Below are 26971 nucleotides of genomic sequence, written 5' to 3'. Positions count from 1 at the left end.
AACTTTAGAATTTGATGCCAGCAACACGTGACAAAAAAAGTTGGGAAAGGTGGCAATAAATACTGATAATGTTGAGGAATGCTCATCAAACACTTATTTGGAACATCCCACAGGTGTGCAGGATAATTGGGAACAGGTGGGTGCCATGATTGGGTATAAAAACAGCTTCCCAAAAAATGCTCAGTCTTTCACAAAAAAGGATAGGGCGAGGTACACCCTTTTGTCCACAACTGCGTGAGAAAATAGTCAAACAGTTTAAGAACAACATTTCTCAAAGTGCAATTGCAAAAAATTTAGGGATTTCAACATCTACGGTCCATAATATCATCAAAAGGTTCAGAGAATGTGGAGAAATCACTCCACGTAAGCGGCATGGCCGGAAACCAACATTGAATGACTGTGACCTTCGGTCCCTCAGACGGCACTGTATCAAAAACCGACATCAGTCTCTAAAGGATATCACCACATGGGCTCAGGAACACTTCAGAAAACCACTGTCACTAAATACAGATTGTCGCTACATCTGTAAGTGCAAGTTAAAGCTCTACTATGCAAAGCGAAAGCCATTTATCAACAACATCCAGAAACGCCGCTGGCTTCTCTGGGCCCGAGATCATCTAAGATGGACAGATGCAAAGTGGAAAAGTTTTCTGTGGTCTGACGAGTCCACATTTTAAATTGTTTTTGGAAATATTCGACATCGTGTCATCCGGAACAAAGGAGAAGCGAACCATCCAGACTACTATCGTCGTAAAGTTCAAAAGCCAGCATCTGTGATGGTATGAGGGTGCATTAGTACCCAAGGCATGGGTAACTTACACATCTGTGAAGGCACCATTAATGCTGAAAGGTACATACAGGTTTTGGAACAACATATGCTGCCATCTAAGCGCCATCTTTTTCATGGACACCCCCGCTTATTTTAGCAAGACAATGCTAAGCCACATTCAGCATGTGTTACCACAGCGTGGCTTCGTAAAAAAAGAGTGCGGGTACTTTCCTGGCCCGCCTGCAGTCCAGACCTGTTTCCCATCGAAAATGTGTGGTTTATTATGAAGCGTAAAATAGGACAGCGAAGACCCCGGACTGTTGAACGACTGAAGCTCTACATAAAACAAGAATGGGAAAGAATTCCACTTTCAAAGCTTCAACAATTGGTTTCCTCAGTCCCCAAACGTTTATTGAGTGTTGTTAAAAGAGTGGTGAACATGCCCTTTCCCAACTACTTTGGCACATGTTGTAGCCATGAAATTCTAAGTTAATTATTATTTGCAAAAACAAAAAAATGTATGAGTTTGAACATCAAATATGTTGTTTTTGTAGCGAATTCAATTGAATATGGGTTGAAAAGGATTTGCAAATCATTGTATTCCGTTTATATTTACATCTAACACAATTTCTGAACTCATATGGAAACGGGGTTTGTACAAACAATCATACATCCACAACACATCTCATCTGTTGTGTTGTTGTGAACGACATCATTTATGTAACATCAATGTAAAAACAATCATGCACCCACAACACATCTCATCTGTTGTGTTGTTGTGAATATATTATAACATATTATATATATATATATATATATATATATATATATATATATATATATATATATATATATATATATATATATATATAAAATGTAAATGGTAGGTATTGTTTTTATTGTCATTGCACAAGTAGAACAAAACATTGTTTTCAGCACAATATATGTGTGTATATACTATATATATTATATATATACATACATATGTATGTATGTGTGTGTGTGTATGTATGTGTGTATGTAAATATGTGTGTTTATGTATTTGTATATATGTGTTTATATATGTATAAATGTGTTTATGTATGTATGTATATGTGTCTGTCTGTCTGTCCGTGTGTGTGCTTGTGTGTGTATGTGTGTATATATATATATATATATATATATATATATATATACATGTATATATGTGTGTATATATATATGTATATGTGTATGTATATATATATGTGTATATATATATATATATGTATATATATATATATATATATATATATATATATATATATATATATATATATATATATATGTATCAGTGCATCTGAAAAGTATTCAGAGTTTCACTTTTTACACATTTTGTTTTACAATCTTATTTCAAAGTGGAATAAATACATTTTTGTCCTCAAAATTCTACGCACAATACCCAATAATGATGTGAAAAAAACTTTTATTTTAGCTTTTTGCAAATGCCTTAAAATAAAATAACTGTGTATTTGGTAGTGAAATATTAGGACTTTTTGGAACACCAACCAAGAGTTAGTGCAGTGTAAGTAATGACTTGATGTCCATACCACCGAATCAGTTACTTTGAAGGTACATTTTTCTGAAAATCATCAAGGCTAACATTAAAAAAAACAAAACTTTATTCAGTGTATTGAAACTTGTATTTGTCCGTGTCAGTACCACTTAGACACATTCTCACTAGTGGGGATAAAAATGACGCTTGTTAACGTTCAAAAGAGCCTGAAGTCTCTACTCCAAATAGTCAATGAGCGTGGTACGTTGAAGTTTTCAAACATTTTCGCCTAAAAATCCCAATGGATTCTCCAAGGGGTTAATGCATTATTTTATTTGTTTTTTTCCCCTGCTAGGTTTTATCCCAGTGTGTTCTTTGGGCCTGTCCCAGGTTGGAAGGATCAATCTGGGTCAGAATGTCAGCAGCCTGCGCTACTTTGCCATTTGCGGCCTTCAGGAGGGATTTGAACCTTTCGCCATCAACATGAAGCGAGACATCACCATGTGGTTCAGTAAAAGCTTGCCCCAATTTGGACCAGTCCCCACCGATCACAACCACCTGGAGGTAACCACCATATTTTGTTGATGTCGTTGTGGCTTGTGCAGCTCTAGGTGATTTAGGGCTTTATAAATAAACTATGATAGATTGATTGACTATAAGGCACATTAAAATCCTTTTATTTTCTCAAAAATCAGCAGTTCGCCTTATAAACCCATGCGCCTAATGTATAGTATGTAATGATTCTGGTTGTGCTTAATAAGTGTGACCAGTAGATGACAGGCACACATAAGAGATACGTGTGGACTGCAGGTTGACACCTGTTCAAAAAACGATGCTCACAAGTACCCGTAAGAAAGCAACACCAAAACTTTGATGTTTCATTGGGAATATAGAACATTACGCACGATGTCAAAAATATATCAAAACGTTTTAGCACGACTTTGTTGAGCTATGAATCTGCACCACTTGATGGATTGTCGGAGCTTTACAACTACCATAGTCAGACGTACTGTGCTTCAACATATGGTAAAATGATGGTGCGTGTATAAGTACCCCAAATGGCATCTATTAGGAGACTTTATCGCAATCTTTTAAAATAGCCTGGAATTCCCCCAAAGTGATGAGTTCAGGTAACCTCAGATCATTTTGCAATTCATACCGACCATGGAGCAGCTAATCTGAAGGCTTTTTTTTACCAAGACATGCTAAGTATGTCCTGGGACCTTAAACTGTAGCGACTGGAGTCAGTGCACGTAAACAAACATAAATTAGGGGGAAGTGTGTTATAAATAAAAACCATCCGTCGACGGACTGAGAAAGGTGGACAGTTTGTCTTTGCATTCAAAGTGCATTCAACTTACTGCGTTTTGAGCTTTAAAGGAGCCATATTAAATAACTTTGTAAGCTTCTTTACTCACAAGTACCACAGATGCACGCTGGAAACCAGTGGGTGTCAAGTCATTATTTAATAGCCCTGAAATGTCAAAAGGCGTTAATAAATTATGTTCTTTTCCAATACCTCTATAATTAATGACAGTAGTTCAGCTGGGATCTGCTCATTTCAAAATTAGATTTACAGCCCCGAAATATTGTTATTGTTTTAATTTCGATGCCACACCCTCCACCGTTTGACCAATTAGAAAGTCCGTGGGTGTGTCACATCCAGGTTGCCAGTTAACAAACCACCATCTTCGTCTGGCTACTTCCACTGGTAAAGTTACTAAACATGTCAGACCTTAGTAAATCTAAAAGTTACCATTTTTCAACTTATTCATGACAAATCCAGGAACAAAACCAGGATTTGTATCGGGGATGCCTTTGAAAAATGGAGACCATTGAAGATTACTTGCTAATTTTCTCCATGATAGGTAAGTCAGGCATTTAGATTTTCTTATTACTTGTAATAAATGGAAATGGACATTTGGTATGTAAACTATATTGTCCAATACAGTCTATGATCTTGTCTAATAAAGCTAGTATGTTCCTGCAACAAATGCTTAGTGTGATGGTGTGTAGTTCTTAGTGCAGGGTTCGGCAACCTTCAGCATACAAAGAGCCTTTTGAGCATATTTACCCCTCAAATAAAACCCAACTAGAGCCGCAAACTCTGTTCAATTCCTAAAATTACGATAACACCACTTATGGTTTCGTTAGACTTATGTTATACAATTTATTAAATCAAACACTTGACAAATGTTCACATTTTATTTCTGGGTATAAGTAAATCACCAAATTATTTTGAACATTCGAAAAAAAATACACTGGTCCTTCCCTTACTGAATTTGAAAAAAGTCAAGTCACGCCAATATACTGAAGGCATACAACTGCGGTATATTTCATTTGACTAAAAAAGGGAAAAGAAAAACCTGTTCATCAATGAAAGCAAAATAATTGGTCAATTAAGCATTAAATTTTCTATTTTCATCAGAAATGTTTCTCTTTTTTGATCCGTCTATTGCTAGCTTACCGGGGGTTGACCGCTAAAAACCATACAATTGCTTGGCAGCAAGAGATGACGCACATAGGCTATGACATACGCAAAGCCCTTAGGAGTGATGGACAACTGGGCAGCGCCAGAGTAGCTGCAGCCTGCCACCATTGCTCCCACTCCCTCCTTTGTGTTGAAAGTCTCGAGATGTATGTTGTAATATATAAGTGTGCTTTACTATGGAGGTTTTTTCCCACTCCAGACTGGGCACTCTTAGGACCCCAGTCTAGATTGTATTTTTTTTGTCATCCTCCCCCAGCGTTTACATTTTTCCCATCTTGCGGCAACCCATCAGCGTTCCTGTTCTGTCACCTGTCCACTGTTTGTCTAATCTTGAACGGGTTTGTTGCTGAAAACCTAGTTTCATTGTACTTGTGCAATGACAATAAAGACCTACCTACCTACCTACTTAGCTACCTACGTACCTTCAATCGACAATATATTAAAATATTTTATTATCATATGATAAGATACCAGAACTCTCCAAAATAACAACGTTAGATTAAAAATAACTAAATAAATGTAATTAATTAAGTAACCATTATTTGTTGACATTTTGTTTTGAAGCCAAAGGGAGGCACGGCGGTGGCATGAAAGAGCCGCATGTGGCTCCAGACCCGCGGGTTGAAGGACCCTGTCCTAGTGTAGTGCTTAGCATGCTAGCCCGGTCAATGACACATCGACATAATGGCTAACAGAGAAAATAGATGCGGATTAGCCTGTATGTCGATGTGTATTCCAACTGACATGGCAAAATATATTTTGGACAAATAAAACCTACGTGGATATGGGTTGTGTCAGTGCCTATTTCCTTCTCAATATGCTGATACGCTGCGGATCTTGGTTCCAACATTAGCACTGCTGTCACAATGACAATGTGAAATGTATGGAGACATCCAAATGGTAAAATAATTCCTCATTGGTGTTTGAATATTGTGGACTACATCTACTAAGCTATATGGCAATCTGAAACCTTTGAAACAGTAGCCTATAGGCATACCTTGGTAAAATGTCTCCTCTTTAGTTTTGGGCGTACATAAGGCTGCTAAGCACGCTGTACTTATTTTCACCAGTAAAACCATTGCTAGCATTGGTTGTAGTTAGTTTTAGTCCTTGTTTTCTGATAGTACAGATAATAACCATATGATTATTGTGATATTGTATGCAGGCATCACCTACTTCTTCCTGAAAATAGCCCCATTGCTGTGTATAATGTGTTGGTTATAGAATAGTTATTGACAAAACGCTTGTCTATTCAGCTATTATGGTCCCAGCACCTCAACCCCCGGTAAGAGGCAGTGGAGGTTTGAAGTTCCTTGGAAAAGCCCAGTCCATCCAGCTTGATTTGGCTGCGTATCTGGCAACCTCAGTCAGGGAGAGTATCTGGCAACCTCAGTCAGGGAAAGAGGAGTAGTGGACTTCAGAGGTTTGACCGTGATTGCAGTACCATTTTTGGGCACATTATTACATATGGCAACTTTAAGTTAATTATTGTGGACAAATTACCACTCTACTTCAACTTAAGGACAGTATAAGTCCATTTTTAGACGGTTAATAATAAATAGGTTGTGTTTTTCGTACTTATCATTGTTCTCTTTCACCTGAACACCCATTTAACATTCCACACTACTAAATAATACAATATTATGTATGATTATTGCTGATACCATGTTGGACCAATATCGGTATCAATGGCAACTCAACACTGCGATAATGATATCAAAAGGGAAGTGAACATGTCGGCACACACAAAATGTAAAAATAAGCGACTCATTTCTCTTGTTTTGTGTCCTCGAGGTGTCCCGTGTGGACGGGACGGTGGACAGCGCACCCTGTCTCAAGCTGACCAACAAAACCTTCGGCTCTCAGAACGCCAACACGGACATGATGTTCCTCAGACTCAGCATGCCCGTGCAGTTCCACGAGACCTTCAAGATCCCGGCGGGCACCACGCTGCTCACTCGGGCGCTCACCATACCCGAGGACGATGTGGTGGTGGTGGAGCCGGACTCGGAATTCGAGGTGCTGAAGAAGTCCGCCACCCGCAAGGAGCAGGAGGAGGACAAGAAGGAGCCGTCGGTGCCGAAGGAGATCTCCGTGGAGAACGAGAAGGACACGGCGACGGAGAAAGGAAAGAAAAGAGGGTAAGCTTAGGTGGACTGATCATGGAGGCTTTTAGAGTAAATAACCCCTTTTTGCCTCAGATTTTTCTTCAAGGCCAAAAAGGCGGCCATGACACCTCTCGCCCCTCCTCCGGCCCCTCCCACTGTGCCCCGCCTGGTGGAGGACGTGGTCCCAGACGACCGTGACGACCCCGAGATCATCCTGAACACCACCACCGTGAGAACCAACCACACGGTCCATGCCCGGAGACGTCCTTCTGACTCTTCCTGCGCTCTTCCTCTCAGTACTTCTACTCTGTGCGGATCTTCGCCGGCCAGGAGCCCTCCGGCGTGTGGGTGGGCTGGGTCACCCCCGACTACCACCAGTTTGACCCCACCTTTGACCTCAGCAAAGTGCGCAGCGTTACAGTCACCGTTGGAGACGATAAGGGAAACATACACGACAGGTTTGTCCCACACAGTCTGGGTAGCGTCGGCCTCTCCTGAAAACCCCATGTCTGTCCCCAGTATGAAGCACAGTAACTGTTACATGGTGTGGGGAGGGGACCTGGTCAGCACCCAGCAGACCCGCTTCAGCCAGGAGGACATGGTGGTCGGCTGCTTGGTGGACCTGGCCACCGGTCTTATGACATTCACTGCCAATGGCAAGGAAATTAACACCTTTTACCAGGTGAGGAGACGTTAAAAGTGCTCATCGGCGAAGTGAAACCACACACATGTTCTTGTCTCAGGTGGAACCCAACACCAAGCTGTTCCCCGCCGTCTTCATCCAGCCTTGTAGTCAGAACCTGGTGCAGCTGGAGCTGGGGAAACTCAAGGTAGGACGATGACTTTCCAGGGGTATCCCCATCCCATATTGTATATCAGGCTGACAGAAGCAAAAAACAAGTATGGCATGTAAAATGTCAGATTTAAAGAACTTAATTGTCATACTAGTTCATGAGATGGCATCTATATATCCTACAATAAACGCCCGATTGTAGCTGAGATAGGCGCCAGCGCCCCCCGCGACCCCAAAAGGGAATAAGCGGTAGAAAATGGATGGATGAAACACTAAATAGTCAAGTAATTTACAAAAAGTCAACATGCTACAGGCTACTCGACGATAGCAGCTACACAACAGTTAAAAACACAATAGCACATATGTAACTGGGTTTCCCCGGCTTGCCAATGAATGATTTTCCACACTATCGAGCTCAGCCACACCCACAACCGTCCGTCCGTCCGTTTTCTACCGCTTATTCCCTTTTGCGGTCGCAGGGGGTGCTGGCGCCTATCTCAGCTACAATCGGGCGGAAGGCAGGGTACACCCTGGACAAGTCGCCACCTCATCGCAGGGCCAACACAGATAGACAAACAACATTCAAACTCACATTCACACACTAGGGCCAATTTAGTGTTGCCAATCAACCTATCCCCAGGTGCATGTCTTTGGAAGTGGGAGGAAGCCGGAGTACCCGGAGGGAACCCACGCATTCACGGGGAGAACATGCAAACTCCACACAGAAAGATCCCGAGCCTGGATTTGAACCCAGGACTGCAGGAACTTCGTATTGTGAGGCAGACGCACTAACCCCTCTGCCACCGTGAAGCCCACAACATTTTAAAAATATTTTTTTCCATATGTAAGCTGCACCAGACTATAAGTCGCAGATACATATGTTGTGAAATGAGTTATTTACATATCAATGTTTATTTACATACCTTAATTGTTTCCAAACGGTTTCTGTCCCACGGCAGTAGAACGGCTGATGAAACAAAACAGAAGTGATCGTCAAAATGTTTTTTTTCCATATGTAAGCTGCAACGGACTATAAGTCGCAGATATATATGTTGTGAAATGAGTTATTTACACTTAAATGTTTATTTCCATACCTTAATTGTTTCCAAACGGTGTCTGTAACACGGCAGTAAAACGGCTGATCAAACAAAACAGAAGTCAACGTCATGGAGCTGTCACGCCAAATTTCTTCCCCCCTACAAAAACCTTCCCCCCGGAAGAAATTTGGCGTGACAGCCCCTCCAATGCCTGAAGGACCCCAATGAGGGCGTGACAATACCAAGTTATATGACTCTTAAGGGTTACAGCTGCAAAATTAGCAAAGCAAAAATAGCTTGAAAGGTTAGCATGCTGGAATGCTAATATTTTTTCCTCACCGTTAAGGGTTACAGCTGCAAAATTAGCGAAACAAAAATAGCTTGAAAGGTTAGCATGCTAAAATGCTAATATTTTTTCCTCATCGTTATTTTTCACCTATGACAATCAGCCAATTATAATGCTTTTAAAACAGGCAGCTGTGTGGGCTGCTTTATGGTCCTTCCACCCTCATTGGGGTCCTTCAAGTAGTTTCTTCCGGGGGGAAGGTTTTTGTAGGGGGGAAGAAATTTGGCGTGACAGAGCCATTAGCTGCGCAAGCTAGCTCTCCAATCAGGGATACAGACCCAATAACTTCAGTGACGTTTTGGTGAATTTACTGAGGAATTTGTGAAAGTGAAAATCAATATCACTATCGGCCACAATATTCAAAAGGCCAATATCGGTATCGTATTGGAGGTGAAAATGTTGTTGCATGGGGACACCCTTATTTCTCTCCAAAAGAGTCCAAACCTTCTCCCATCTGTCCTCAGAACATCATGCCCATCTCAGCGGCCATGTTCCGCAGCGAGCGTAACAACGCGGTGCCCCAGTGCCCCCCCAGGCTTGACGTCCAGATGCTGACCCCGGTTATCTGGAGTCGCATGCCCAATCACTTCCTCAACCCCGAGGTGGGCAAGGTGAGCGAGAAGCTGGGCTGGATGGTGGAGTGCACCGAACCACTCATCATGATGGCGCTGCACATCCCAGAAGAGAACAGGTGGGAGGAAAACAATCTCAACAAGAGATTGGATTAAGATTTACAGATAATTCAGGACTACATTGGAACCTCTCTTTATGAATTTAACTTTTTCTTGAGCATGTTGCGTGAATCCAAAAGTTTTTGTGAAGCGGAGCTTCCCATAAGAAACAATATAAACATGAATAATTGGTGCTCGCTTCGACAAAGTCGTTATTCTAGTAAAATGCACACTTTTAAACCACTATAATGTATGTATAAATTGTTAAATTATGCCAGTTGCCTTTGTTCGAGAGGGGGAACGAAGGCAACGGAAGACACCATCAAGGCCCAGGTTGGGACAGCTGGAGGCAGCCCGGGACTGGCAGATGCTGGTGGACGTGTATAAAAAACTCATTGTTCCACCAGAGATAGCAATTACCAACTTGCGGCCTGACCTAGTCCTGTGGTCCAATTCTCAGCACATCGTGTACTTCGTTGAACTCACTGTCCCTTGGGAGGATGCGGTGGAGGAAGCTTTTGAGCGGAAAAAGCTCCAGTATGCAGAGCTCGCTGCAGAGGCTGAACGGCGAGGCTGGAAAACACGAGTCTGCCCCGTAGAAGTTGGATGTCGGGGCTTTGTGGCAACATCAACAATAAGGCTGATGAGGGACCTGGGAGTTGTCAGTCAAGCTCTACGTCAGGCCATTAAGGAAACATCGCTGGTGGCAGAGCGGAGCAGCCAATGGCTCTGGCTCAGGAGGAAAGACCCCAACTGGTCACCAAAATAAATCAATAGTCATGCTGAGGCTGGTCAGATGCAGAGGGGGGTGCTTCTGGGACGCCAGAATGCACCACTGAACCTACTTGAGGCGTCGTGTGCCCAGTCAGCCAAACGTCCATGAGAGTAGAAGCCCACTTGAAAACCCTAATAATGCGTCTGCTCAGCCTGCAGCAACAAAGATAATAAGTCAGTGTCTTTAAATCTTCAACACGGGAGGTAGGAGGTGGCTCTTTGGATTTTAACTTCTTGTCCTGTGTATTTGGAAACATTCACCCTGGAGTCATCCAGTGACTGCCGTGAATAGCGTGGCTGACAACAAAGGAAAGACCATGTGACTGCTGGAAAGACAGCTGACAGGAGGAAATAGACCCCACCGGGGCAGGCATGGGCTAGCTACCCATGTCGGCAGGATCCAATAAGTATTTTGGACACACCCACCAATTGCTACAAACACAACTAAAGAGAGAACACCCCTAGAGTCTGTGAGAGCGGGGGCGGAAGATGACTCATTGACGAATACCATGGTTTTAGACCCAAGAACGGAAATGACTACGAGGAAGACTAGTACTGAACAAGAACCAGGCACAGCAATATCATCAACATTGGAGAAAAGGCTCCAGGTCTGTTCTTGTGGTTGGAAAAAAATAACATTTTCACGGGGCTTGAAAATACATCAAGAAAAGAAAGGTTGCATGAGAGAAGGAAAACAGGGATCTCGCATTGATAAGTACTTCTTGAGAAGTCAATCAAATCACTCGAATGAAGTCCAGCAACGGGAGTCTCACCAAAGATTGCAGGACATCAGCCGCCCTGAGGAACGAAACTCAGGCACATTTACCTATGCACAGGAAGGTGGAGAGCCCATCCAGCCAAGGAAGCCTGCAGTGGAAAAGAAGATCAGCGGGAGAAAACCTCGGGTGAAATGGCCCGGAGCCTCCGAAAAGAAAGCATGAGCAATCATAAACTCAGACCTAATCAGCATCCTACATGGACTAAAGGACACATTCGAAAGAAAGCTTGACAAGGTGGGAGACATCATCTACAACTATGGGGCGGGACGATATGGAGCAAGAGTCAAAGCGGCAAAGGTAGCAGCACCACAATGCAAGTCCAGACGGCAGCGGGAGATAGAATGCCTGATTCGGAAGAGAAGACAACTTAAGAAGAAGTGGAGGAATGGTTCCGACAGTGAGAAAGAAGGCATTAACAATCTCCAGGGAACCATCAAAAGCCGGTTAACAGCCCTGAGACGAGCAGAAAACCTGCAAAAACAGCGGAAAAAGAACGTGCAAGATCAAGTTTTTTCAAGGACCCCTTTAAATTTGTGAAATCACTTTTCACTAAAGAAAAGGGGGAAAACCTAAAAACCTCTTAGCAGGAGCTGGAGAAACATCCGGAAGAAATGTTTGTGGAAGATAAGAATGTGCAGACAGCTATTCCATCTGACATCCCACCAATTGAACAACCACAACACCAGATGGACATTAGCCCCACAAAATGGAGTGAAGTGGAGAAAGCAGTAAAGCGGGCAAGAGCATCATCAGCCCCAGGGCCAAATGGAGTTCTGTATCGACTCTACAAGAGTGCCCCTGATGTACTTCGCTTCCTGTGGCGGCTAATAAGGGTAGCTTGGGAAAAGGGAATCATACCCAAGCATGGCGTAGGGCCGGAGGAGTCTTTATTCAGAAGGAGAATACATCTACGGATATCAGCCAGTTCCGCCCCATCTGCCTCCTCAATGTCGAGGGTAAGATTTTCTTCAGCGTTGTTGCCCAGAGGATGACCTGGACAAGAACAGATTTGTGGATACCTCAGTCCGAAAAGCAGGAATCCCAGGGTTCTCCGGACGCCTCGAACACATCAGCATAATCTGGCATCAAATCCAGGCTGCAAAGAAAGAAAGGAGAGATCTCCACATCATCTTCCTAGACCTTGCCAATGCATTTGGTTCTGTCCCACACAGTTTCCTCTGGGCATCCTTCGACTTCTTCAGGATACCAGAGACCATCACCAACCTTGTCAAGGCATACTTTGAAGATCTGCAGCTCTGTTTTACCACACCAGACTTCACCACCACTTGGCACCATATGGAGCTTGGAATAATGGCAGGGTGTACCATCTCCCCATTGGCCTTCATCATGGCAATGGAAGTCATTATGCTAGCATCCAAGTGGGTAGTGGGGGGCGAACAGCTGAGTTCCGGAATTCGCCTACCTCCTCTAATGGCCTATATGGATGACATGACAACCATAACAACTACAGCACCCTGCACCAGGCGCCTACTAGGGAAGCTTCATGAGAACATCACTGGGGCCAGAATGAAATTTAAGGACTCAAAATTAAGAAGCATCTCCATCATCAGAGGCAAACTGACTAAACAAAGGTTGTCATTGGTAAAGAACCCATTACAACTGTGTCAGTGAAGCCAATTAAGAGCCTGGGAAGATGGTATGACTCAAATCTGAAGGACACCGAGCAAGCAGACAAGCTAAGGCAAGAAGTCACCAAAGGTCTGAAGAACACTGACAGATCTATGCTGCCTGGCAAGTTGAAAATCTGGTGCCTCCAGTTCGGGTTACTACCCCGCCTCATGTGGCCACCTACCATGTATGGTATCTCCCTCAAAAGAGTGGAGAAAATGGAAAGAACAATCAGCCCTGACGTTAGAAAGTGGCTAGGTGTCCCGCGATGCCTGAGCAGCATCGGCCTGTAGGTCATGGATCGCTTGAACTGCCTCTCTCTAGCCTGACAGAGGAGTTCAAATGCTCCAAAGTGAAGCTCGAGATGACCCTAACAGAGTCGAGGGATACTGCTTCTGGGACGCCAGAATGCACCGCTGAACATACTTGAGCCGTCGTGGGCCCAGTCAGCCAAACGTCCATGAGAGTAGGAGCCCACTTGAAAACCCTAATGATGTGTCTGCCAAGCCTGCAGCAACAAAGATAATAAGTCAGTGTCTTTAAGTCTTCAACACGGGAGGTAGGAGGTGGCACTTTGGATTTTAACATCTTGTCCTGTGTATTTGGAAACATTGTGTATATATGTGTGTATAAAAATATATAAAAGATACAGACTCAACAACTCCACACCGTGAAGTTGTTGAGTCTGTTTTGAGTTTCACAAATTCTGGGGGGAATTTGTGAAACTGTAACAATAGCAAAATAATGCCATTGTAAGTTAATACTCTTAGCTACTTGTAACGTTGCTAGCTTGATTACATTACAATAGCACGTACAAATATGCATGAAAACACTCCTACAGACATCACACATGGAACAGTTAAGTAAGTAAGAATTGTTTTAGTTGCATTGTAAACCTAACAAACGTTGCTTGGAATGATGGTTGAAAACTCCACACCGTGAAGTTGTTGAGTCTGTTTTGAGTCTCACAAATTCTGGGGGGAATTTGTCAAACTGTAACAATAGCAAAATAATGCCATTGTAAGTTAATACTCTTAGCTACTTGTAACGTTGCTAGCTTGATTACATTACAATAGCACATACAAATATGCATGAAAACACTCCTACAGACATCACACATGGAACAGTTAAGTAAGTAAGAATTGTTTTAGTTGCATTGTAAACCTAACAAATGTTGCTTGGAATGATGGTTGAAGAATCCATACGAGTAGAAACGCAATGGACGGCGAGAAGACCAAACTGCATAAACGGAAGGGCAATGCAGCACCTGCAGTGTGAAAACTTGTCCGAAAGATGGCGCCATAGCACAAACAACAACACACCTATGCAGTGTCTTTTGTTTTTTTTGTTTTTGTTTTAAACTTTTTGTATAATGGTCATCAGTGAAGAAAAAATCATATATTACCCTCACCGGACTATAAGCAGTAGAGATATACGTTGTGAAATGAGTTATTTACTCAGAAATATGCTGTAAATGTTTGTTTTACATACCTTGATTGTTTTCAAACGGCTGATCAAAAAAAATAGAAGTCATCCTCATGGACCCACAAGCTGTGGAAGCTAGCTCTCCAATCAGCTAAACAGACTCAATGACTGATGTTTTGTTGAATTTACAAACCTGAAAAAATACAAAAAGAATGCCGTTGTAAGTTAATAATACTAACACAGACACTCGTAAACATGTGAGCATATTAGCTAATGCTGGCGACGCTAGCTTCATTACATTGTGATACCCCGTACAAATATGAATGAAAACACTCCTACAGACATTACACATGACACAGTTTATAGTAAGTAATAATTGAAGAATAGTTTTACTTATATTGTAAAACTTACAAACGTTGCTTGGATTAATGAATGAAGAAACGCTATGGACATATATATATTTCTGGTTGAAGGCACGAATTAAGAAGTACATTTTCAACCCACCGCAATTCGTCCCAAAAATGGCACCATAGCACAAACAACAACACACCTTTTCAGTCGCTCTGTCAGTGTAATATGACAAGTAGCTAAATCCGTAAATTAGCCGCACCTTTTTATCAGCCGCTGGGTTCAAACGTTGGAAAAAAGTAGTCCGGAAAATACGGTATATCTTTATGAAAAAAATAACATAACATGGATCAACAGGTGCTTTATTTTTAAAATGACACAACAACGACAAACTGAACTGTGATTACACGCACACACCAAAGCCCCCTTGGTGCTCTCAAAAATGTCAACAACACTGAGGCAGAGAAAGGGGCGGTGTGTCACTACTCCTTCCTCTTCTTCGGAGGAGGGGCTAAGTCTAAGTCCACAGCGATTCCCTCCTTTTTTCCAGGCAGGTTTGTTGGCTTCTTTTGGAGCCATATCAAGTACGTAGACACAACTTGGCGAACGGCGAGGAAAGAAATTACACGCTGAGAAGTGGCGGCCTGCGTGAACAGGAAGTGATATAGGCCATGCCCTAAGGCAGGCCTGGGCAATTATTTTGACTCATGGGGCCAAAAATGTGTCTGGGGGGCCAGTATATCTATCTATCTATCTATCTATCTATCTATCTATCTATCTATCTATCTATCTATCTATCTATCTATCTATCTATCTATCTAATGTATATATATATATATATATATATATATATATATATATATATATATATATATATATGTGTGTGTGTGTGTGTGTAAACTGTGAAGATATGCTGTACAGTATGTGTGCTTGGGTCCGATTTTCTGGAGCAATAATACAAAACCTTACAATAATGTCTGATTGACTGCCAAAAATGTTGTGACAGACCGCCTGAAAAAAAAACGGAATGGAATTAAAACATTTTTTTTACTGAATGAGACACCCAGAATGTACATGAAAATAAAGAAGGTAGGATTTACAACATTAACTCTGAACGATAAAACACTGAATATTGACAACATATGAACATCACAACCCCTCTGCATCGACATACTTTACAATCAAGCGAAACGCAAAAAAAATGCAACAAACACAGCGAAATATAAACAATTACCATAATAACTAATCAGATGACCATAGTAACTAAGTGGATTACCATAGTAACTAAGTGGATTACCATAGTAACTAGTATATCATGCAAAAGTGCAGGTTCCAACTATTGAAATACTTTGTATAGTTCAAGACTTTCAGTCATTAGAAAACATCACTGCACATCATAGGTACAGTTTCCATCTTAAAGATCTAAAAAAAATTATTTGGGATTGTCCGGCGGGACATTGAATAAAAACATTGAAAATTGACAACCCCCTCTCCATCGACATGTTTTACAATCAAGCAAAACCCAACAAAAATGCTCTGCCCTAAGGCTTCCAGAATGAATGAATGAATGAGAGATGGTTGGCATTGTGTTCGTAAATGGAGGTTCCATGGTATTGAATGAAGGAGACACAAGGAAGTGATGTAGGTAATGCCCTAAGGCAGGCCTGGGCTTTTATTATTTTGAATCGGGGGGCCAAATTTAGAGACAAAAATGTGTCTGTGGGCCGGTATATCTTTCTATCTATGTATCGAATGTACATATATATACAGTATGTATATATATATATATATATATATATATATGTAGGTGTGGGAAAAATCACAAGACTACTTCATCTCTACAGAACTGTTTCATGAGGGGTTCCCTCAATCATCAGGAGATTTTTGGGGGATTGAGGGAACCCCTCATGAAACAGTTCTGTAGAGATGAAGTAGTCTTGTGATTTTTCCCACACCTACATATTGCGCTCTACCACGGTATCGAGCACTATTCTCTGGATAATCCAATCAAGACATATATATATACATATATATATATATATATATATATATATATATATATATATATATATATGTATATATGTAAACTGTGAAAAACTGCTGTACATTATGTGTGCTTGGGTCCATTTTTCAGGAACATTAATATAATAATGTCTCATTAAAACGTTATGACAGACCACCTGAAAAACCGGAATGGAATTTATTTATTTTTTTTACTGAATGGGACACCCAGAATGTACATGAAAGTAAAGAAAGTGGGATTTACAATATTAATTATGAACGATAAAACATAAAAAATTGACAACTAGGGGTTAAAGCGGGGGTCGGGAACCTTTTTGGCTGAAAGAGCCGTGAAAGCAAAATATTTCAAAATGTATTTCCGTGAGAGTCATATCCTATTTTTTAACATTGAATACAACTAAATGCGTGCATTTTTTAAGTAAAACCAAATTTTTTAGAGTATAATAAATTTCTAATTATTTTTGATAACATTGTTATTTCTTGAACAAGTGCGGTAGAAAACGGATGGATGGTTTAAAATGCATGAGAAACTTTTACATTTTGAACGTTATTTTTAACATTGTGATTACCAGTGGAATTATTCATTACTTATCGTGTTAAGCACTGTCAGCTAAGATTTATCTGGGAGCCGGATGCAGTCATCAAAAGAGCCACATCTGGCTCTAGAGCCATAGGTTCTCTACCCCTGGGTTAGAGTGTCCGCCCTGAGATCCGTAGTTTCGTGAGTTCAAACCCCGGCTGAGTCATACCAAAGACTATAAAAATGGGACCCATTATCTCACTGCTGGACACTCAACATCAAGGGTTGGATTTGGGGGTTAAATCACCAAAAATTATTCCATGGCGCGGCCACGGCTGCTGCTCAATCCTTTTCTCAAATCCCAGGGGGTGATCAAGGGTGATGGGTCAAATGCAGTGAATAATTTCGCCACACCTAGTGTGTGTGTGAGACTATCATGGGTACTTTAACTTTAACTTAACATATGAACGTCACACCCCCTCTCCATCGACATGTTTTACAATCAAGCGAAACGCAACAAAAATGCTCTGCCCCAAAACTTCCAGAATGAATGAATTAATGAGTGTTCGTAGATGGAGGTTCCAGGGTATTAGATGAAGGAGCTGATGAAGTCATTTCTTAAGACGTCTGCTACGCTCTCAGGTGCATCGACATCCTGGAGCTGTCGGAACGACAGGACCTGATGAAGTTCCACTACCACACCCTCATGCTCTACTGCGCTGTGTGTGCCCTGGGCAACAACCGGGTGGCCCACGCGCTGTGCAGCCACGTGGACGAGTCGCAGCTCTTCTACGCAACCGAGAACACCTACCTGCCCGGCCCGCTGCGCATCGGCTACTACGACCTCCTCATCAGCATCCACCTGGAGTCGGCCAAGCGGGCGCGCCTGGGCACCAACAGGGAGTTCATCGTGCCCATGTCGGAGGACACGCTCAGCATCGACCTCTATCCCGACGCCAAGAAGGCGCACTCCCTGCCCGGCGTGGGCCTCACCACCTGCCTGCGACCCAAGCTGCATTTCTCCTCCATCAACTTTGTGGGCATGGACCCGGACCTGTACACGCTCAGCCCCGTCTTCCCCCTGCAGGTGTGGCTTTATCACGCCCACTCCCACCTTTTCTCAGGTCTTCATGTATTTATCTCCCCCCGCAGGAGCTGAAGACCCGAGCCATCAGCATGCTGACCGAGGCCGTGCTGGATGGCAGCCAGGCCATGCGGGACCCGGTTGGAGGCAGCGTGGAGTTTCACTTCGTCCCCATCCTGAAGCTGATCAGCACGCTGCTCATCATGGGCATCTTCAACGACGAGGACAGCAAGCACATCCTGAAGATGATCGACCCCAACGTGTTCGGCGGGAAAGAGGAAGACGACGACCGGGCGGCTGAAAGCGAGGAGGCCAAGGAGGAGGCGGATGAGGAGGACGAGGGCGTGGGCGAGGAGGAGGACGAGCAGGAGGAGCCGGTGGAAGGAGAGCACGAAGACGATGAGGAGACCAAGACCAAGGAGGAGAGGCAAGAGGAGGAGAAGGAGGAAGGAGAGGCCAAAGATGGCAAAGTAGACGCAGAAAAGGCAGAAGAGGAAAAGGAGGCGGAGATGGTGGAGGCTGAAGTCAAAGACGAGGAGCAAGGTCTGGAGGAGGGACTACTCCAGATGAAGTTGCCGGAATCTGTCAAGCTTCAGGTGAGTCTTCATCTTGATTCCTCTCCTACCTATTTCTACTTTTTTTGGAAATGTTGTGTGAGACATGCACGATTGTTTTTCTTTCTTTATGCATTCTAAACCCTAAATAAATGCTAGCAAAAGTCAGCTAACAATGGAGCTAAAAAAAGCGCTCAAAAAACCACAAAAAAACCTACATCAAGGTTTTATATACACGCTTTAAGTACTGTATATATGTAATTTGGTAACATTCATAATAACATGTTATATATACATGATGTAAGTATAAATGTAATGTAGTAACATTCATAATAACATGTAATATATACATGATGTAAGTATGTATGCAATGTAGTAACATTTATAATTACATGTGATATATACATGATGTAAGTATATGTAATGTGGTAACATTCATAACATGTATGAACCTGATGTAAGTCAATATGTAATGTAGTAACATTGATAATAACATATTATATATAAATGATTTAAGCAGATATATAATGTAGTAACATTCATAATAACATGTAATATTTACATATTTTGATCATTAACTATTAATTTCACAGATGCATCACAACGTTCACTTTCCTTTCGACAACAACACTACTAATAACGCCAGACTTGAAGAGAGACAACTAGACTACTTTAGAACAAATGATAATCAAAAACTTCTATTTTTTAGCTTGAATATGAGGAGGATGATCTCCATCTTTTAGAAGCTGAGTAATACACACAACCAGCAGATAACAGTTTTGCTAAGTGCTGAACAAGAAATACAAACTAGGAACATATTAAAACAATCACTTACTCTACAATGTTTTCTCTCACTGGGATAAAGACTGATGGGGAAACACAAAGAGCAAGGACGCACATGAGCAAAGAAGCGAAAGATGTGTGAGGCTTACTGTACTAGTACAAACCCCGTTTCCATATGAGTTGGGAAATTGTGTTGGATGTAAATATAAACGGAATACAATGATTTGCAAATCCTTTTCAACCCATATTCAGTTGAATATGCTACAAAGACAACATATTTGATATTCAAACTGATAAACATTTTTTTTTGCAAATAATCATTAACTTTAGAATTTGATGCCAGCAACATGTGACAAAGAAGTTGGGAAAGGTGGCAATAAATACTGATAAAGTTGAGGAATGCTCATCAAACACTTATATAGAACATCCCACAGGTGTGCAGGCTAATTGTGAACAGTTGGGTGCCATGATTGGGTATAAAAGCAGCTTCCATGAAATGCTAAGTAATTCACAAACAAGGATGGGGTTAGGGTCACCACTTTATAAGCAAATTGTCGAGCAGTTTTAGAACAACATATCCCAACGAGCTATTGCAAGGAATTTAGGGATTTTACCATCTACGGTCCGTTAAATCATCAAAAAGTTCAGAGAATCTGGAGAAATCACTGCACGTAAGCGATGATATTACGGACCTTTGATCCCTCAGACGGTACTGCATCAAAAACCGGCATCAGTGTGTAAAGGATATCACCACGTGGGCTCAGGAACACTTCATAAAACCACTGTCAGTAACCACAGTTGGTCGCTACATCTGTAAGTGCAAGTTAAAACTCTACTATGCAAAGCCAAACCCATTTATCAACAATATCCTGAAACGCCGCCGGCTTGGCTGGGCCCGAGCTCACCTAAGGTGGACTGATGCAAAGTGGAAAGGTGTTCTGTGGTCTGACGAGTCCACATTTCAAATCATATTTGGAAACAGAGGATGTGGTGTCCTCCAGAACAAAGAGGAAAATAACCATTCAGATTGTTACGGGCGCAAGGTTCAAAAGCCAGCATCTGTGATGATATGGGGGTGTATTAGTGCCTGAGGCATTGGTAACTTACACATCTGTGAAGGCGCCATTAATGCTGAAAGGTCCATACAGGTTTTGGAGCAACATATATTGTCATCCAAGCAACGTGATCATGGACGCCCCTTCTTATTTCCGCAAGACAATGCAAAGCCACATTCAGCACGTGTTACAACAGCGTGGCTTCGTAAAAAAAGAGTGCGGGTACTTTCTTGGCCCGCCTGCGGTCCAGACCTGTCTCCCATTGAAAATGTGTGTCACATTGTGAAGCGTAAAATACGACCGCTGAGACCCCGGACTGTTGAACGACTGAAGCTCTACATAAAACAAGAATGAGAAAGAATTCCACTTTCAAAGCTTCAACAATTAGTTTCCTCAGTTCCCAAATGTTTATTGAGTGTTGTTAAAAGTAAAGGTGTATGATGTAACACAGTGGTGAACATGTCCTTTCCCAACTACTTTGGCACGTGTTGCAGCCATGAAATTTTAAGTTAATTATTATTTGCAGAAAAGATAAAGTTTATGAGTTTGAACATCAAATATCTTGTCTTTGTAGCATATTCAACTGAATATGGGTTGAAAAGGATTTGCAAATCATTGTATTCCGTTTATATTTACATCCAACACAATTTCCCAACTCATATGGAAACAGGGTTTGTACAAGTAGCTACGTTCTGGCACTGAAACGCAGGACATGCTGGCTTATGAAGGCAGGAGACTCATCAGCATCAGGTGTGTTGATTGCAGAGGCGCGGCTCTCTTCATCATAAAAAACCTTGGAAGTACTTTCTGAGAAGTGCAGACCTATTACCTATTATGAAAGAGCAACTTTTTTTTTTTAACGAAAATGAATGTAGTCCATTTTGGAATAGGGCTGTGACATAATTCAAAGATAGTGGCGTATTATTGTCTGACTGTTCTCCTTCTCAGATGTGCACGCTGCTGCAGTACTTCTGCGACTGTGAGCTGCGACACCGTGTGGAGGCCATCGTGGCCTACTCTGATAACTTTGTCCACAGCATCCAGGACAACCAGCGCATCCGCTACAACCAGCTGATGAAAGCCTTCACCATGTCGGCGGCTGAAACCGCACGCAAGACTCGGGAGTTCCGCTCCCCGCCGCAGGACCAGGTACAGTAAAAGCCAGTTTCACAGACAGGACAATTATGACAATTGTCTTGTTACAAAGCAGCAGAGACCATTTGCAGCTCATTTTTCAATGACTAAAATTACTGTTACCAAATGTGTAATTAAAGAGCAAACAGGTGAAATGTAACAAGTAAAAGTTGCAATGTTAACTCTAATAACGCAAAGCTGACATGCAGGCTGTTTTTATTTAACTGTCTTTGCATCAAAAAGCGACATCAGTGTGTAAAGGATATCACCACATGGGCTCAGGAACACTTCAGAAAACCAATGTCAGTAACTGCAGTTAGTCGCTACATCTGTAAGTGCAAGTTAAAAATCTACTATGCAAAGGCAAAGCCATTTAGCAACAACACCCAGAAATGCTTCGCTCGGCCCGAGATCATCTAAGATGGACTGATGCAAAGTGGACATGTGTTGTGTGGCCTGACGAGTCCACATTTCAAATTTTTTACCAAAGAGGAAAATAACCATCTGGAGTGTTCTAGGCGCAAAGTTGAAAAGCCAGCATCTGTGATGTTATGGTGGTGTATTAGTGGCCAAGGCATGGGTAACTTACACACCTGTGAAGGCTCCATTAATGCTGAAAGGTACATACAAGTTTTGGAGCAACATAAAGTATGTTGCCATCCAAGCAACGTTATCGTGGACGCCCCTGCTTATTTCAGCAAGACAATGCCAAGCCACGTGTTACAATAGCGTTTCTTCATACTAGACTGGCCTGCTTGTAGTCCAGACCTGTCTCCCATTAAAAATGTGTGGCGCAATATGAAGCCTAAAATATCAAAACGGACACCCCAGACTGATGAAAAACTAACTTAATAAAGGCCTACAGAAATGAGATTTTCTTATTCAAACGGGGATAGCAGGTCCATTCTATGTGTCATACTTGATCATTTCGCGATATTGCCATATTTTTGCTGAAAGGATTTAGTAGAGAACATCCACGATAAAGTTCGCAACTTTTGGTCGCTAATAAAAAAGCCTTGCCTGTACATGAAGTAGCAGACAATATGCGTGTGACGTCACGGGCTGTGGTGCTCCTCACATCCTCACATTGTTTACAATTATGGCCACCAGCTGCGAGAGCGATTTGGACCGAGAAAGCAACGATTTCCCCATTAATTTGAACGAGGATGAAAGATTCGTCGATGAGGAAAGTGAGAGTGAAGGACTAGAAAAACAAAAAACAAACAAAAAAAAACACTACAGGGCAGTGGGAGCGATTCAGATGTTATTAGACAAATTTACCAGGATAATTCTGGAAAATCCCTTATCTGCATATTGTGTTACTAGTGTTTTAGTGAGATTATATGGTCGTACCTGTACAACCTGAAGGTCGGCCCCGCACCTTTCCTCAGCACCAGTCGACGGGTGGTGGCGATGCCCATCTCTGCCCTTCGCAAGGTACCCTCTTCGAAACACGATCTTTTGAAATGATCGCTGCAAAATACACTTTACTTTGTGTGTGTGGTCCAATCCAACCGTGTTCACTTGACATCTCTGTTCCATAGTAAAGCTTGACTGTCATCTTTCGGGAATGTAAACAATGTAACACCGGATGTGTTTGTGTTGCTAAAGCCGGCCACAATACACCGATTCCCACCTACAGCTTTCTTCTTTGATGTCTCCATTGTTCATTGAACAAATTGCAAAAGATTCAGCAACACAGAAGTCCAGAATACTGTGGAATTTTGTGATGTAAACAGATGACTTAATAGCTCTGAACGATGTTGGAACAAAATGTCCTCTACAACCCTTGATGTCACGCACACGCGTCATCATACCGCGACGTTATCAGCAATGTTCACACTGAGAAACTTATATATTTTTTGTAAATAACCATTAACTTAGTATTGAATGGCAGCAACACATTGCAAACAAGTTGTCACAGGGGCATTTTTACCACTGTGTTACATGGCCTTTACTTTTAATAACACAGGAGAAACATTTTTGGAGTGGAATTATTTTTATATTCTTGCTTGATGGGCAATATTGCAAAATGATCAAGTATGACACATAAAATGGACCTACTATCCCTGTTTAAATAAGAAAATCTCATTTCAGTAGGCCTCTAAGTATCTTGTCTTTGCAGTCTATTCAATTGAATATAGGTTGAAAAGGAATTGTAAATCATTGTATTCTCTTTTTATTTACCATTTAAACAACGTGATAACTTCACTGCTTTTAGATTTTGTATATATGTACAGTATATGTATGTACAGTATATGTATATATGTATACGTATACATACATGCGTATTCATACACATATATGTGTATATATGTGTTTATACTGTGTGTGTGTATATATATATATGTATATATATATATATATATATATATATATATACATATATATATCTATATATATATATATATGTATCCATTTATGTGTGTGTCTATATACATATGTGTATATATTTATATATATATATATATGTGTGTGTGTGTGTATACATATATATATATATATATATACACACACAAACACACACACACGTGTATGTATATATGTATATGTACAGTATATGCATTTTTATTTTCAAATCACCTCAAACATGCTGCCTTTTGTTGCCTTGAAGGTTCTTCTCCTGACCAACTTCAAGCACCTTGAGGATGAGGACTGTCCCGTACCCGAAGATGTGCGAGATACGCTGGCAGAGTTTCACAATGACCTCCTCCTTCACTGTGGTAAGGACATCTTGAAAGGTCTGAGCAGGCCAGGACCACTAAATGAGGCTTTGCATGACCCCCAGGCATACACATTGAGGAGGAGGCAGAGGAAGAGGAAGAGGATGCCTCACTGAGTGGAAGATTCCTCAGTCTGGTGGATAAAGTCAAGAGCATACGTAAGAAGAATGAGGAGGAGACGCCTCAACCAGAGGAGGAGCCCAAGCCCAGTAGGTGGACCCAGAAATATGCCACATTTGTGTTGAAGTAAAGCTGAGTGTGTGTTGTCACAAAGGCACCCTCCAGGAGCTCATCTCCCACACCATGATCCACTGGGCCCAGGAGTCCTTCATCCAGAACCCAGAGCTGGTGCGCCTGATGTTCAGCCTGCTCCACAGGCAGTACGACGGACTGGGCGAGCTGATTCGAGCGCTGCCCAAAGCCTACTCCATCAACGCCGTGTCCTACCAGGACACTATGGACCTGCTGGAGTGTCTGGGACAGATCCGCTCGCTGCTCATCGTCCAGATGGGCCCGGAGGAGGAGCGCCTCATGATCCAGAGCATCGGGTCAGGATGCCTCTTGCGCACCTTTGAGTTCTGTGCTGGAGCCTAATCAATGGTTGTCACTTCTCAGGAATATCATGAACAACAAGGTTTTCTACCAGCACCCCAATTTGATGAGAGCTCTTGGCATGCACGAGACCGTCATGGAGGTGATGGTCAATGTTCTGGGTGGAGGAGGAGACTCCAAGGTGAAGAAGCACGCCGCCGTGACCGCGTGCCCAGCAAACATTTAGCACCTCAACTTCTCCCCCACAGGAGATCCGCTTTCCACAAATGGTGACCAACTGCTGCCGCTTCCTGTGTTACTTCTGTCGCATCAGCCGGCAGAACCAGCGCTCCATGTTTGACCACCTGGGATACCTGCTGCAGAACAGTGGCATCGGACTCGGTCAGTGGACATCCGTGCAATATTATAATTATATAATTATAATTATATATTTGTACAATAACAAATACTATATGATACATCAGTACAATAACACATACTGTATTATATATTTATACAATACTGTATAATACATCTGTGCAATAACACATACAGTATTATATATTTGTACAATAACACATACTGTATAATACATCTGTACAATAACAAATACTATATAATACATCTGTACAATAACACATACTGTATAATACATCTGTACAATAACAAATACTATATAATACATCTGTACAATAACACATACTGTTTTATATATTTTTACAATAAGAAATACTATATAATACGTCTCTACAACAACATATACTGTATAATACATATGTACAAGACCACATACTGTATTATGTATGTGTACATAACAAATACTATACAATATATATGTACAATACAGTATAATACATCTGTGCAATAGCACGTACTGTTATATATTTGTACAATAACAAATACTGTATAATACATCGGTACAATAACACATACAGTATTATATATTTGCACAATAACAAATACTGTATAATACATCTGTTCAATAACACATACTGTATTATTCATCTGTACAATAACAAAAAAAGTATAATACATCTGTACAATAACACATACTGTACTATATATTTTTACAATACTGTATAATACATTTCTGCAATAACACATACTGTATTATATATTTGTACAATGACACATACTGTATAATACAGGGGTGCCCATTACGTCGATCGCGAACTACCAGTCGACCGGGGGGTGGGGGGTGTCAGTCGATCTCCAGCCAGGCTTTTAAAAAAAATAGACCTAAAAATTAGTGATCATCAATCTTCACCAAGACGTCACTTAAATGACATTCACGGTACCGGAGGGTCTTGTGAGATGACGCTGGCTGCTGCAAGATCATTATTATTAAAAATGACTGAGAGGAAGGCGAGAAACCCTTTTTATTTCAACAGACTCTCGCGCCGTACCTTCCGTCAAAACTCTAAAGGCCGACTGCACATTTCCTATCTTCACAATAAAAGCCCTGCTTTCCGAGACTCTTATTTTGTTAGCGCAGGCAGCATGAAGCAGGGCTTTTATTGTGAAGATAGGAAATGTGCAGTCGGCCTTTAGAGTTTTGACGGAAGGGACGGCGCGAAAGTCTGTTGAAATAAAAAGTGTTTCTCGCCTTCCTCTCTGTCATTTTTTCATAATAATGAACTGGCAGCAGCATGCGTCATCTCACAAGACCCTCGGGTGCCGTGAATGTCAATCAAGCAAGCTACGGAATTTGCCGCCAATGTTTTTCTTGTAAAGTGTATGGAAGCTGGATGAATTAGATGCCAAAAACCAACCACTTTCATGTGGTATTGAACAGAAAGGACAACTTTTTTTCTCCTCCATTTGAAAATGTGGGCGTTATCATCATTACTGTCTGATTCCAATCAATGCAAGTCATCAGAAT

The 26971-nt window shown here is 41.7% G+C and overlaps 1 protein-coding gene across 1 annotated transcript in view; it reads left to right on the top strand.

The window, feature by feature from the left end:
* ryr1b (ryanodine receptor 1b (skeletal)) overlaps positions 1-26971 on the top strand; it is a 230498-nt gene that overhangs the window by 80093 nt on the left and 123434 nt on the right. Inside the window, 15 exon segments of the mRNA XM_061877905.1 lie at positions 2638-2846; positions 6568-6914; positions 6975-7110; positions 7179-7339; positions 7401-7563; positions 7625-7711; positions 9522-9748; positions 17868-18312; positions 18378-18905; positions 21650-21850; positions 24450-24558; positions 24624-24767; positions 24833-25106; positions 25174-25291; positions 25359-25491. Of these exon segments, the coding sequence (XP_061733889.1) occupies positions 2638-2846; positions 6568-6914; positions 6975-7110; positions 7179-7339; positions 7401-7563; positions 7625-7711; positions 9522-9748; positions 17868-18312; positions 18378-18905; positions 21650-21850; positions 24450-24558; positions 24624-24767; positions 24833-25106; positions 25174-25291; positions 25359-25491 (3282 nt within the window).

Source organism: Nerophis ophidion, linkage group LG18, assembly GCF_033978795.1.
Source record: "Nerophis ophidion isolate RoL-2023_Sa linkage group LG18, RoL_Noph_v1.0, whole genome shotgun sequence".
NCBI classification, from domain to species: domain Eukaryota; kingdom Metazoa; phylum Chordata; class Actinopteri; order Syngnathiformes; family Syngnathidae; genus Nerophis; species Nerophis ophidion.
Note: the sequence above shows the minus strand (reverse complement) of the source record. Positions and strands in the feature narration are given on the sequence as shown.